At 35.9% G+C, this 15,430-nt stretch overlaps 1 protein-coding gene across 1 annotated transcript in view; it reads right to left on the bottom strand.

Moving 5' to 3' along the window:
- Positions 1-15,430, bottom strand: part of NEK7 (NIMA related kinase 7) — a 116,840-nt gene that overhangs the window by 24,846 nt on the left and 76,564 nt on the right. Inside the window, exons 6-7 of the mRNA XM_045536420.1 lie at positions 9,360-9,468; positions 8,359-8,466 (exon numbers count right to left, since the gene is read on the bottom strand). Coding sequence (XP_045392376.1) covers positions 8,359-8,466; positions 9,360-9,468 — 217 coding nt within the window. The remainder of the gene's footprint in view (positions 1-8,358; positions 8,467-9,359; positions 9,469-15,430) is intronic.

Below are 15,430 nucleotides of genomic sequence, written 5' to 3'. Positions count from 1 at the left end.
TAAAATGTAAAAGATTTTAACGTACAGAAAGCCTTTTCCAGTGAGCTGCTGGAGGTCATTACAAAAAGTTACAGACTCAGTTAACACTGGTACTTCAAACTGAGATTCCGATTCTTCTCCACATTGTAAATAACAAACTTCTTTATACTAAGTAGGCATGTTTTATTTCAATATCGAAATTACATATATTCTTGAATATGTATTAAAATGTAAAGCCAAGTATGCTACTCACCTCTTTGATGGACACATTTCCAAAAGAGTCATTACGTGAGATGAGTAAGTTTGCATTCTGCACTACAATTATTAGTTGGATGAATTCATAACTCACTGAACACAGGCCTGAGAGGGAGGTTCTGCTGTCTCCTCCGGACCTGCTCCCCAGTGTGCCCCCCTGTTCCGGACAGGGGCTCTGCCTCCAACTGGCACTGAGCACAGAGGCTCAGCCCCACCACGGAAACTGATTCCTCCTTACCTCTCTCTCTAGCACAAAGGCCTAAAAGTTTCAGCGCTCAGGGAAATTCCCCATACATTGACATGCAGTGATATGTTTTCAACATTTCAAACTTAATGAAGATACAATTATTTCCTAAAAGCCCTCGATAAAAATCCATGACAGCTGAGTCTACCATTACTGTTGGCTCAAGAATGTTGTGATTTCTTTTAACAGTTGTACAAGAACAGAGTTGTGGACTGTTATGATTAGACCTTGAAATAATCCTGCAAATTACTGTCCTATGTATTGAGGAGCTTGAAGACTGCAGATCGCATAATTCCACTTATCCTTCAAGAATTTATGGTTATAGGTAAAATGAGAGTACATTTTGCAATAGCCAATACTTATGTCATTTTAACCTCCTGCCATGAGTAAAAGCAAGAAATAGACGATAACATTATAAAAAGCAGAGAACGCTGACACTAGAGGAAAGTTGCTAAGAACTGAAACTCTATCTGACCTTTCTGTAATCTATACTAATATTGCATTCAAATATACCACGGCAGTCATTCCAATGTAGAAAACATTTCCATTATATTAATTGACTTATTATAGCTATGTAAGAGAAGTTTTACATGATGTATAATCCCTAAACAATAAATACACTTTAAAATTTATCCTGAATAAAACGAAGACCGATTTTTGGAAGTTTAACAATGTTTAAGAGAACCAACAAATTCTGCGCAGGTGTTTTAATTATGGAACATATACTAAATGAATGACTTTCATCAAAACAGGTTAGATACAGAACTTTTTCAACACTTTGACTAAAATTTTAGCACTGTAATCTCTGCAAAGATTTGAATGAGAAAAAATAATGGAATGACTGAAGCATCTTTATATATGGTTACATTTTGATTGCTATTTTTTTGTTTTTTAAACAAAGGAGGTAGTACAAAACCAGTGAAAGGTTGAGAACTCTCTCTCACATCTTAAATTTGCCACTAACTAGCTAAGAGTGTTTATCTTCTCTTTTTTGTCACTTTCCTCATCAGAAGTGATGAGAAAGATGAGATAATCTCTGAGATCCCTTTTGCTCTAAAGTTCTACATCACTCATACAAATCCACAAAAGTCCATATGGAAATAATTATATACTCCTTTTAAAACTATCACTTAGGACAGCTGGGTGAGAGTGTTTTAAGTCAGAGAGTACAAACAAGCAAATTCAGTTTAGAAATATTGTTTTCTTTCTCTTACAATGGGAGCAAACTGCAGGAAAGAAAGCTTTGAACACTCCTTGTTGGGAAAATTATAAGGAGACAAGTCATCTTATACCTCAGCTTGATTTAAAAACACACACAACTTCAGGGAGTATGACTTAAGTTCCAATCTTTCCTTCACACTCATGAGTCAGCCCAGAAACGGAGAGAGGCCAGATTTATTTCACTGTATAAGGAGTATTATCTGAGGTCAATTTAGAAATGGTTGAGTAGTAGATCAGTATTTCTTCTGCAAAAGGCATTTATAAAACAAAATTTGTCACCTTTTAAGTGTAACTGATAACATTTAAGAGCTTTAATAATGCTTAGGAAAAATACCTCGTCACATTTCACTGGTACTGTCCCCCTGCTCTGGGCAGCGTATTAAGTGCATACGTGTATTATGCTGCTGAATTTTAACCAGTTTCCCACGCCCACCGCATGCACACGCCATCCTGGGTCCTGTGGTGACAGAAGGAGACGGGACAAATGCCTGACCTCACAGGGCGGGGCCCACAGTCCAGTGACGGTGACTGTTATGAGGTGGTTTTATGCGATGTCCCTGCTGTCACCCTGCTGTAGGGAGAAGGCACAGGGAGCTCAGGGAACTTACCACCGATCCTGAAACCAGCCCGGTGTGGACTTGGAATTCAAACACAGGTAGTGTGTTAAGAAGCTGAGAAACCTGAAAGTCACAGCATGTCCACAGGATAAGCCAGGAATGCGGGTCCAGGCTCACCGGGCCATGTGTGGAAACTGTGCTGTTCTACAGCTACTCTGACTGCTTTAAATAAATAACTTGTTATGGTGGCCGAGAGGTTAAATATGCCCAGTTTAAAATTAGATAATAGCTTCTTCCAAGAGCAATTACTTAAGTCAAGAAAGGACTGAATGTTAAAAATAAATCAGCGACGGCGGCCTATGGTGCTGACCGAACATATGCTGCGTCTGTGGCTCCAACCTCCTGGACGAAGGGTCTGAGCCAGAGAAAGACCCATCAGGAGGCGCGAGGCAAGGTGTGGGCGAAACAAATGCGTGACTGCAGGTGGCATCTGGCACCAGAGAGAAACTGTTTTAATACTGGTTCAAGAAGACTAATTTTCCAAGTTGAAGTCAGAGAATATATCACACTTGGAAATGGTGTGGAGAACACGAATTGTACACTCAAGAGACTCGAGTGTGAAGATTCTGATACCTAGGCTTGGATAACGGCCATGCATCTAGCCCGCCGCAGTATCACAAAATCAGAGAACCATTTGTCTCCCTGTGAAAGGTAAATAGGAGTTCAAGCAATCCTGTAACAAAAACAACAGTATAATTTCTTCCCAAGGGGTTTCGAATATTTGTCTAGCACAAGGATCAATACCAGAGAGTTTTTAGTTAGATTTTTAAAAAAGAATCTATTCCATTTTCAGGATGTACTACAAGCACATATAACAACCAAACTTACACATGTTCGTTTAAAAAGAAAATTCTCCATCTTTCCTTTTCTGGGGGACATTATGAAAGTGAGTAAAATACTGTATCAAAACAATATTAATCTAACTGTTCTCATTTGTTTTTCTCCTTTCACTAGAACAAGCAGTCAGACAGGAAACATTTCACTGTATTTATTAATAACTATAATTTTGGTGCAAATAGATTCCCCTGATAATTACTTTCAGGCACCTTTGGGCTACATAATGTAGTTAGATTTTGTAACAGATTAATTTTCCTAATTAAGTTTTGTTAAAACTACTTTTTATCCCCTCCTATATTCCAGGCCATGATGAAGTAAGCCACTGAGAAGCATGATGATTGCTGGCAAGGTGAGCAGCTCCTTGAGGAATCAAAAAGTTGTGCAAATAATTAAAACATAAAACAGAATTGCCTACAAACTCACAATGATAGAAAAGGATTTGTTTACACAACTTATATAAGGCCAAGTGTGGTATTTTCTCCCTTAAAATGTAAGTATAAATCACAATGCAATAAAATACTTATAAAGGTCTATAATAAAAATGTGAACATTTAATGTCAAAACATCAGCTCAAAAAAGAAAGTATTTATTTTCAGTAATGTAAACTGACTTTAAAAGAATTTTACCTCATCAGGCTTCAGAGCAGAATCCAAATGACTCCCCATCTATCAACTCTATCAAAATGGTGTGATAAGCAGAATTCGCGCCCCCTCCTCTTTGCCCCGGGTGTTACACCTGCTTCTGTTATGGCAGGTGACGAAAGAGACTTTGTAGACAGAAAGGTCATGGACCGTAAAATCGGGAGGTTACCCTAGGTCATCCGCTAGAGAGTCAACAGAAGGGGCAAGAGAGACTCACAGCATGAGAGGAGCTCTACCCACCACTGCTGACTTTCAGAATAGAGGAAGGAAGCCAAGGGCCCAGGAGTGAGAGCAGCTTCTAGAAGCTGGGAAAGGTCTACCGCTGACAGCCAGCAAGGAAACAAGGACTCAGTCCCACAGCAAAGAAATGAATTCTGCCAACAACCTGAACAGGCAGGAAATGGACTGAGCCTTCAGAAGTCCTGCAGTCACCTTTGATTTTAGCTTGGTGAGAACGATGTTGTACTTCTGGCCTACAGAACTGAAAATAAAAAAAAAAAATTGTTGTTTTAAGCCACTCCCTTTGTGGTCATTTGTTAGGGCAGCAACAGAAACTGAGTACAAACGTGTTAATGATCTTTCGTGCGTTGCCCGGCAGAGTGGAACACGCGACTCAGTGTGCTGAGGACCCAGCACACAGCAAGAACCACACTGAGCACTGAGAGGGTGAAGAGAAGAAGTTATAGGGGTCAAAAAAAGTTTGACCTCTGAGAGCTCACTGGATCATTTTGGGATGAACTGTGTGTTTTTAGTTTTCTCTTTTTGGGGGGATGAGAGGAGCAGGAGAAGCCAACAGATGCACTGTAAGAAGAACAATATGGTGAATAATACAGTGCACCAGGGCTAAGGCTATGGTCTTCCCTAATCTAAATGAACTCTGGGTTGGTCACTAACTGATACAAGTCTGAGCACCTCCCTCAAAGAGTTGCTGAATTAGAGGTGCAGAATAGAAAACAGTTAACATGCTGCATGGCACTCAGTCCATAGTTGGTATTTGAAGTTTGATAACTAACTATTTTTTATCATAAATGTTCTAAGTTGACCAAAATAAGGTCCTTCTCACAAGAAAGTCCAGTGGGGATAACTGCAGATTTAATGATCCAGAGAATAGTCACCAGGGATCGATTCTCTAGTGAACCTCATGAATCATTCTGGATTTAAAGATAATCTCTCTTCTCAGAATTTCCCAATTTAGAAAGATAGAAATTTCCTAAGGCTAAAGCTACATATGTCTCCCTCTTCATTCACCATTATCCCCCATTCCCATAGAGTAAATTACCCTTTGGTTACAACAGCTATTAATACAAATATGGCACAAAAATAAATAAGAAAGGGATATAAACAATATTTTAAAAAGAAAACTAAATGAAGTATTTTTCCTTTATCTTAGGGCCATGGACAATGCTGACAGTCATTATTTCTGATCCTCCTTTTCATGGACACACGGGAGAATCACATGCCCTGTCCCCTTGAGACAGTCACTGCCCTGAGACCTGCTTTGGCCAATGAAATGTGAATGGGAGTAATTTGTGTTACATTCAAGCAGAAGGGTTTAATTAAGAGTCGGTAAGTGATTCTCCATGCTCTCCTCCCCTCATGGGATCACAAAAACATATGTTGATATGAAGATAACACAAGACTGAAGCTGCCTAAAATACCAAGTCACCACATGAAGGGCAGACAGCTCCCCTAGAGACCAACACAGGCACACAGCTGATTTTGGGTTACACATCATAATACACTTCACTGCTAAGCAATTGAGATGTTTTTTTGTATTGCTTCTCACTGTAGCAGAATCTAACCTATACTTACTGATATATTTAGTAAAATTCATCCTGTGTGTATAGCCCATCTCCAAGCCCCATTTATATAATCAATATTTATTGACTATCTATTATGAGCAATGCCCTCTTCTAGGCATGCTGTGATAAATCCAACCTCTGTGGAAAGCAATATGGAGATACCTCAAAGAGATACAAGTAGATCTACCATTTGAGCCAGCAATTCCATTACTGGGTATCTACCCAAAAGAACAAAAGACATTCTATAAAAAAGACATCTGCACTCCAGTGTTTATAGCAGCACAATTCACAATTGCAAAGATGTGGAAACAACCCAAGTGCCCATCAATACATGAGTGGATTAATAAAATGTGGTATATGTACACCATGGAGTTCTACTTAGCCACAAAAAACAATGGTGATCTAGCACCTCTTGTATTATCCTGGATAGAGCTCGGGCCCATTCTACTAAGTGAAGTATCCCAAGAATGGAAAAACAAGCACCACATGTACTCACCATCAAATTGGTATTAACTGATCAACACTTAAGTGCATATATAGTAATAACATCCATCAGGTGTCAGGCAGATGGGAGGGGGGAGGAGGAGATGGGTATATACACACCTAACAGGGGCAGTATGCATCATCTGGGGGATGGACACACTTGAAGCTCTGACCCAGTGATCAATGAACTTTGCTTAGTGAAAGTTAGTTTTAAACTATTAAGGTCTTCACTTCACAGAGAAGAAAAACAGGGATAAAACAAATGTTCTTATTTTAAGGATTTTTTTTCTCAAAATAGTATGTAACACAAAAATGCATGTGAAAGAAATTATTTTTCTATTGATTCATCCACCATTAAGGAAACAGTCTCATTTGCACTTCTTCACTGGCTATAACTCAGGTGTGTCTTTGAATGCAGAGCATTGTGGGCATCACCATGTATTTTTTATATATATATATATATAACTACATAACCCTAAGAGAGTTAATTGTGATGAAACTTGATATTAGAAATTTTCAATACATTATTAAATCTATTAAAATTAATTTTACTCTCTATATCACATAATTTGGTCTAGCATATCACCTAAATTTGGAGATGCATATATGTTTGTAAATTCTGTTTAGAACTTTTGCAATGCAGAGTCAGGCAAGCTAAAGACATCCACTTCCCAAACTGTTAAGTTCGGGGTTTCACATAATACGCTGTATCCTTTGGGCTGGATGACTTCAGCATGCTCAGAGTGAATGTCCGCAAAGCAGCGTGGAAATAACACACAAGTGTGTGCACGGGCATATGCTGTTGTGTGTCTACAACTGCAACCTCACATTTCCAAGTAAATTAGTGATCAACATTCCATTCAGGGAAGTAACACAAAGTGAAAACATGTTGCAGGTATCTTTACTAGGGATAAACGGCACTGGCTTAGAACAGTCTAAGGTTTTCTTCATAGAAATCCTTCACTATTTGTATTGCAAGAGTGATAATTTCCCAAATAAAACTCTATTACAGTACTGGACCAATGTATGCATTTATGGAATTTCATGTCAAATTTCAGAAAAAGTTGTAATGCTCTGTAGAAATAAAGTAAAAGAGAAAAAAAGCAATGTTAGTCAGCATCAGTGTGAAATTCTGTGTTCTCAAAGTACCTGACAAAATTGAAATCCATGGAAAGTACAAAGCACCATTTTCTCACCACTCTTTAAACTAGGAGACCCTATTTCGTGATTCCGTGACTACTGATCGGGTGTCTACTTGTGTACCAGGAACTGTTCCCGATGTAGAAAAATTAAATGACAGGTTCAAGGCCACACAGAACCTTAGTAACAAAGCCATAAAAACTTAAAAAATCTCTCGTCAACTAATTCAGATGCTCATTTCACTACTTTGTTATTTAGTGTAATTCATTTATTCCTGGTCAAGCCATTTAAAAGTTTTTTATTTCACATTTAAAAACAATTTTATCAAAAAATCAGTGGCTTTCAATGAAATCATAATACAAAAGATGAGCACCACGATATTAAAGCCAACTTATTTTTACTTCCTTCTGGTTGTCCCCATTTTATATATGCCTTCAATTTAAAGGAGAAAATATGATTTGAAGAGTTTTACGAGACTCTATCATTCTCTTTAAGTTATTCCATTTAAAAATTATTTCCTCCTACAAATTTCCATCGTTTCTAAACTGGACTTTTTTTCCATTGCCAATGCAATGTTGTTATAGCTACATTAATTCTATTTTAGGGACAAAGGAAACCGCTCTATTACTACTTCTACAATGAATAAACTACAGGCATTTATTCTACTTTATAATTTAAGGGAACGTTTTCCTCATTAGTTATAGATCATCTTTAGGTTTTCCCCTCTGCAATTCTTATAATCATATGTTATTTTATTAAAATAAATAAACATTTACAAACTATTATAGTATTTTTTAATGGCCAGGTGAAGTCCTCTTCCAAAATGCCTTTTAGTCATCACCTTATCTTACCACTGTTAAAGGCAGAATAAAAAGAATGCACCGTGGCAATCATTAAACCAGGTTTATCTGCATTTTTTTCACCCGGTGTCGGCGTGAGGTCAAGTTCAGGGAGCATCATCCAACTGCCACGTGAGAGGACACGTTATACCTAATAGAGCGCTGCAGGTAGCTGCTCCGGACCTGATTATTCTTTAAATAGTTTTATTAAGAATGTAAGACCTGGCATGCAATTGGTGCGTCCCTTATGCTTTTAACCACAACAAAAAGTAGCTGAAGAAACTCTGTTGTGTCTCTTACCTAAAGAATGCGCAGCTGTGGTTTTGGAGCTGAAGAACCGGCCAAGGCCGAGGTCTCCCAGTTTCACCACCCCAGTGGCCGTGATGAACACATTGGCTGGTTTTATGTCTGCGAATAAATGAAGGGAGCAGGTGAAAGAGGATGTCACTTTAGGAATCTTAAAGGGATTAAGAACCATTTTTCATGGCTGAATTTAAAATGTATTTTAACATGGGAGTTAGAATTATGAACCATTACTTTATTTTTAATAATTTTGATATACCCCAATATTTCAAAGTTCTCAATTCTCTGACAGATAATCAATGTAGTATGACAAAACTACCATTAATTTCCATTTAAAGTGCATTTCAAAAGTTTTCCATTTTGAAATAACCCTTTGTGAAATTCAAAGCACAAAATAAATGTGTCCTTTTTATAGCAATTTTAAATAAAATATCTTACTAAAGATTAATTTATTGGTATATTTACATAAAATATAAAATCATGACAACACTTTTAGGCATATAATTATTTACTTAGATGGGTTTAGAAATCTTAATTGCTTATATAAATTGTAATAAAAATTTTCACACCCCAAAATCAGTGGATCAATTACATAGTGATATAACCTTAACACACTCTGCCCACCCATTTGGCTAATAATCAAGAATATATTAAGAACTAATGCTGAAGATTAGAAATCTAAGTGGCCATATTATACATTGTTCATTTGTAAAAAAAAAAAATACTCTTCCTTATGTATATTCAACTGCTTTCCTTTTTTTCTTTACCAACATAACTGGTAATATGCTCAGAAGAGTCAAGCAGAAAAATAATTTTCACTCTCATTTAAAACCAAGTAGGGCTTTACTTAAAGGTTTATCATTCTAGGAAAACTATAATTTGGAAATAAATTACCTGAGAAAGCATGAGACCATATAATCAATGAAAGATATTTTAAATTGCTTAATTACTTCTACCCTTCAAAACAACACTAAAAGTTCTTAATCATTTTCTCTTACCTCTGTGCATGACTCTCCGAGAATGCATGTGTTCCAATGCACTGCAGAGCTGAACAAAGTACTTCCAAACAGTCCTTTCAGGAATTAGCCTCTTTTGCTTCTTAAAATGCTTTTTGAAAAATTAAAAATGAGAATTATGAAACTAAAATTTCTAAAGAATGGATTCTGATATGCAAAAATCTGTAAGTCAGAAAAACACCTAATTTTACCTACTTATAAACAACTAAAAAGTGTTTGATCTTTTATACTGAATTTTTTTTCCACGAATTTCATCTGACATGATAGCTTAAGTTTCTTCCTCTTATACCTAAGGTTAGCACAGGCCATGTAACGCTATGTGATGTCCAACTATTTCAAAAAATTAACATCCATATAAAATAATTTCTTGTCTTAAAAGGAAGATGTCAAATTTCATTTTAAGAAAAGCCAAAATAAAAAAGTCTAGAAACCTGTAGGTAATTATGTTCACTAAAAGACAATTCTTCTCCTGGCGGAAGATTTCACTATAGAATTCCTTTTAAATATTGAACCACCCTGGTGGTTTGAAATATCACAGTTTATTAAAAATTAAATAAATAAAAGAGATTTATGTAAAAGGTTTTCAGGAATATTTCTACCCAGTGTTGCAAGTCAAACTTGCACTTGGCTTTGAATGAATGAAACTAAACTTTATGGAAGAAGAACCTCACAGGAAGGCCAGGGCAAAGGCAGAGAGCACCAACGGGCTACTTGGGCAGCGTGGCCCATCACACCTAAGAGGGCAATTCCTACAGGAACAGCAAAGCCAGAGGTACATTTTCCTATACTAAATTTGCTGGAAGACTACACTAATAATATAGTCATGTAAGAACAAAGTTCTTGGCTTCATAAGACTGACAAAGATTCATTATATAAAAATTATTTTTCAAAAACAAAAATGCAATTGGTTTCCTTTTCAACAATATTTATAAATGAACAACATTAAAAAATTGCATTTAAACTGGTTTTCGTGAAATTTTCTGATAAGTTTGTTTTAAAACATACATATTTATTATACATATCAAAATTTAAATATATACTTTCATGCAATTTATCTGGAGATATTTTGAGAAGTTCAGTTTGATTTTTTTGTTATTGAATATGGAGAGCTATGCTAGAGAAAATTCCAAAACAACTACCTCTCAATTTTTACACCTGTGACCAGCTGAGGGCAGGCTGAAAGGAGAAACAGTACAGGGAAAACTGCTTATACCCCTCCTTTATACTTAGCAAAAGACTATGTCTACTATCTCATATGCACTCAACATATGTAGGATATATATAAGTCTTTCAGGAAAAGCTGATAATCTTAGGTTAATCTTTACTATACCACATACTATGGAAATAAACTTATTAGCAATTTCAATACTTATTATATTAGCAATAGTACATCCCAAAGAATAACAATTAGATGACCAGGTAATCAGGAAGCAAATCAGGGTCTTACTAAAATGTTGAAAACCTCCCAGATCATGTTTCAATATTAAGTCTTTTTAATTACAGACTGTGTCAAAATCAGTTTTCATTTGAAGGGGGTGATGCTGCGAAACCAGTTTTTTGTACGTAATTTTCTTGCAGACTTGGAATGAGTCCAGACAAAGTCTGTGTATGTGCTCTCCCCGATGCTGCATTAGCATATCAGAGGACTGTTTGATGTCAACAGGAGGATGGGGACCAGGTTTCTTCTCATTCAAAAATAAATATACCATATCACATAAGTATCAGACCATGAAAAAAATTATGCTTTAATATACATTCTGAAGTCATCATAATTATAATTTACCTGGCAGTTTCCTTTTTAAATCCCATTATAAAAAATAAATCAAATATAAAGGAAAGGGGATAACAAAAGAATTGCCCTTAAAAATGCACATTAGGGAAGATGTTCTCAGACCAAGATGATCTAATTATTTTCATGTTTTTATATTCTTTGAGACTGTCACTTATGACAAATGAAAGATGATGATGATAAACTGACATCAATTAATGTTACTTGGAATAATCTGGCAAGAGTGAAGTATCCAAATTACAGGCCTCTGAAGCACAGTATTATGAATTTGATTTTGTCAAAAAATAAAGGCAGTTTTATTATTCATTGGTATCTCCTATTAGTTTTTATAAGTGTCTCTTTAGACATGTGGTTATCAACCATTTCTTAAATATAGGGTTTTTTGTTTGTTTGTTTGAGAAAACCGACACTTGCACTCAGAAAAGCCTGTCTGTTCCGATGGTGGCACTGTTGGCTACCTCTTTAAAAAGGATGAAAAGCAAAAAGGCAATGAAAATTTGAATTCCTTTTACTGTTGGTAAAATTTATATTAGCACTACAAAGCAGGAACTTGATAATGCCAATGTATTAAAAAAAAAAAAAGAAAAAGAACCACAACCTTCTCCTAAAACTTGTATCTTTTAAAGTTAATTCTCTAGCCAAATAGCATTACTGTTCAAAATCCTATTCCCCCCACAAAAGATAGCCCTATATAAATATTTAGCTTTAGATTAGAAAAATATCTAATGCCATTATATAAAAATTAATACTCAGGTATGCTTAAATCACTTGGAAGTACTTTTGTTTAGTCTTTTTTTTTTTAATAAGTAGGCTAGCCTTTTCTCTATGCAAATCTTCAAATGTTATTTATTTTAAAAAGTGCACCTTCTACCTTTATCAACATTATTCAAATGAGAGGTAGACATTATTCAAATAGATAAACCGGATGTAACAAAATGCTAATCAATTCACATACAAAGTGTATATATAAACATCAGATTATATTCTCACTTACGTATAAAAAAGATTACCAGCATTTCACTAGGGTAAAATTCAACATACCTGGTAAAACACGTTTGTGTCACCACCTAAGTGATTTGTGTTAATATGAAAGAGGCTGATGCAAGCTGTTTCCATTCAAAAATTTTGGGAAAGGAGACACACCTTAATAAAAATACCTTTTGAAAAATTAATCTCCAAACATCCTTCTACAAGTTAAATGCCCCAAACCAAAGCAAATTATATAGCAGACATTGAATTTTTTTGGACAAATTTTTTGGACTCCACTGAGTAACTTAGTTCCTGCACTCTAGACACTACAATTCCAAGTAGACCAGGCACCGCCAATTTCTAGGTTTCGCAATTCTAGCATTCTTCCTCAAGAAATCTCAGGAAGAGCGTCTACAATATTACTAGGAGAAACTCAATACCACAGAAAGACTGAAAATCATCTTGTTTTATAAGAAAATGTTAGTCTCTTTGTATATGAAAATATTTAAAGCACACAGCTTGCATGTTAGTCTTTACAGAAGAAAATTTCAGGCAAAACACCTGGAACTGTCAAGGGGCACAACAACCTGTTTCAGGCAGGTGGTCCCACACTCGGTTCAATGCTGTTACTGCCATCTTGAAAATTCTTAATAATTTTTTAACAAAGGGACTCGCAATTGTGTAGTCAGTTCTAGGAATCATATACCAAGTATCCTTTGCTGTGGTTAAAAAAACAAAAACAAATGTGATCCTCTTGTGCAAGGCATTTTTAAAGAGGATTAGGAAAAATGATAATTAAATGATGAGAAATAATGAAGTTATAAGAGAAGGAGAATTACAGGCACCAGCTGTTCTCCATCTCCTCCAAGTATGTAATAAGAGGAAGTAAGTGATTTATGTTAAATATGAGGGAACACTTCCTGCTTGGGAGTGCTGTCAAATGTTTAAATGTGCCACTAACACAGTCCATATCCATCTTTTCGTAACAGGCCTGACGATGAGCTTTGACAGTAACTGGTCGTGTGACCTTGAACAAGCCACTTAATCTTGCCGGGCCTCGGCTTCCTCACTACACTAAACAAAGCGAGTGGAGATATCTATGAAGTCCCCAACACCCCTGAAATATAATCCGTGGGTCTACACTCTCAGCTCCAAGTATAAGATAATAAATGTCTGTTTGGCACATTTTCACACTTAAAAATAATAACAGCTGATTATTATGCCCTGTCCTTCATATTTCCAATTAACAAAAACAAAAATTGAAAAAATTCCCCGAAAACTCAGAGATCCCCATTGGTCCACTTAATACTATAAATGGTCTTTATATGAGTTGAACGAAGTTAAGAGTTCTTTGTTATAAACCTGCAATTAGGTCAGACACTTACCATCAGAAGGGATATTATGTTCCCAGACAATCTTTGTAATTATAATATAATTTTATAAGGCTACACTTCGCAGTTCTTATTTCAAAGAATTAAATGCACAGAGACTGGGCAATGAAAAACATAGGATGCTTCTGAAAGCACAACTGACAGTTCTAAGTGTGATGTTCATTATATATTAATCTTTCCATGGAAACATTTTTCTTCTGAAGGGATAATGAGGTATCAACTGACTACACAAATATTTGCTATACACAATTTTGAGAATTATGTAAAAGTGTAAACTATTTACATCTCAATTCGAATTTTGGTATGTAATACTAATTTGCACTATGTGCATACTGTCATTCTTGGCAGTCCGAACAAAATCCAGATACCTTAAATTGCTTTAAAAGGTCTGAAGTAGAATGGGCCTGGCAGTCATGAGATCACTGAAAATACTAGTCACCAACATCTCATCTTATCTATTGTCCAAGCTCTACTAGTCTTTGTCTTTTCCTGTAATATTAAGAGCGCTCAGCTGTTTCTAGATTATAATTTAATAGAATATAAATGTAATCAATTAATTCCCCAAAGTCAAAATTGTACAGGTTATGAACGCGAGCCAAAAATATATTTTATTTTAGGGTAGAAAATGTGACACAGGAAAGGTTTTTTCTGAGCAATTAAGCCTTGGGGAAAAAACACCATTACATTATTTAGCAAACAAGAAAAATAAGTGCCTATAAACTCACAATGTTCTTCCCCAAAAAGATCTGCCTTCTGAACACTGGCACATCAATATAAAAGAAATTTATTCAGGATATAGAAAAAATAAAAGATCAATAAAAATGCATGAATGCATCAGAATTACTGTAAGAAATGATCCCTGCACTGCTGCCATGTGGATAATTCTTAAGAGAAGCTTCCATGTGAGTAAAAGTGATGAGAAAATACTTGGAAATATTTAAAAGGTTTTCTTTACTGAATCAGAGTACCGAACAAAAAGAAAGATTAAAAAAGCAGAAAGTCTTCAGGAAGACATGGAAGGTCACAAAGATAAACGTATTTGCATCTTTAATACATTCTTTTTTGTTATATCATACTAGATAACAGTAAGATAGCTGGAAAGAGATTTCAATTTTCCTAATGGACAAAGAAAACACAGCAGAGCAATACTGAGACAGTGAAGTCTCTCAACAGAAATCGAAATGAAAGAAAGAAAGATGCCTAACACGATGGAGGCTGCACCCTTCTCCTTACTTCCTTGTCTACAGCGACCAGAGTCACTGCTCGTGGTAGGACGTGGTGAAACAGCATCACCTGTAATTGTCAGGTGCAATAAGCTCTTTGAAAATGATCTTCTAATTTTTGTCCAGGTAAACCCATGTCAAAATTCATGTATCACCTTTTATTTATACTCACACAACTACATAATGGTCATTATGGTATATAATTTTCAATTTCTTGAAATCTCTAAATTCTACACTGCTTGACTATCAAACTACTTAAGTATCAAAGAAATCCCAAGTGATATTTTATCCGTAATGTTGCTTCTATAAAAATGATTCTCTATAACACACCTACATATATATACACCATATACAGACAAAAATTTGCAGGGATACACACACATAGGTAAACATAAATATGGGTGCCTACGTGTATGTATCTATGTATTAATATATGTGTGTGTGTGTATGTGTGTATAAAATTCAATCCTACGTAGTTTTCTCAGTGCCACTGATTTGCAACCTTAAGAGTTCAGAATAAAGCGAAAGTGAAATACATGATAGATGACAATCTTACACAGAAAACTCGGTGGGAAGCAGACTGCATCCGGGATCCCTGGCAATCCTCGTGGTTGTCTGACCCGGCCGTACAGTTTGCCCGGACGCTGAACTGGAAAGCGCAGGCCACTGTTAGGCGACAGG

The sequence above is a fragment of the Lemur catta genome, chromosome 23 (assembly GCF_020740605.2).
Source record: "Lemur catta isolate mLemCat1 chromosome 23, mLemCat1.pri, whole genome shotgun sequence".
In the NCBI taxonomy this organism is placed as follows: domain Eukaryota; kingdom Metazoa; phylum Chordata; class Mammalia; order Primates; family Lemuridae; genus Lemur; species Lemur catta.
The sequence above is the reverse complement of the archived record's forward strand: the minus strand, read 5'-3'. Positions and strand labels throughout refer to the sequence as shown.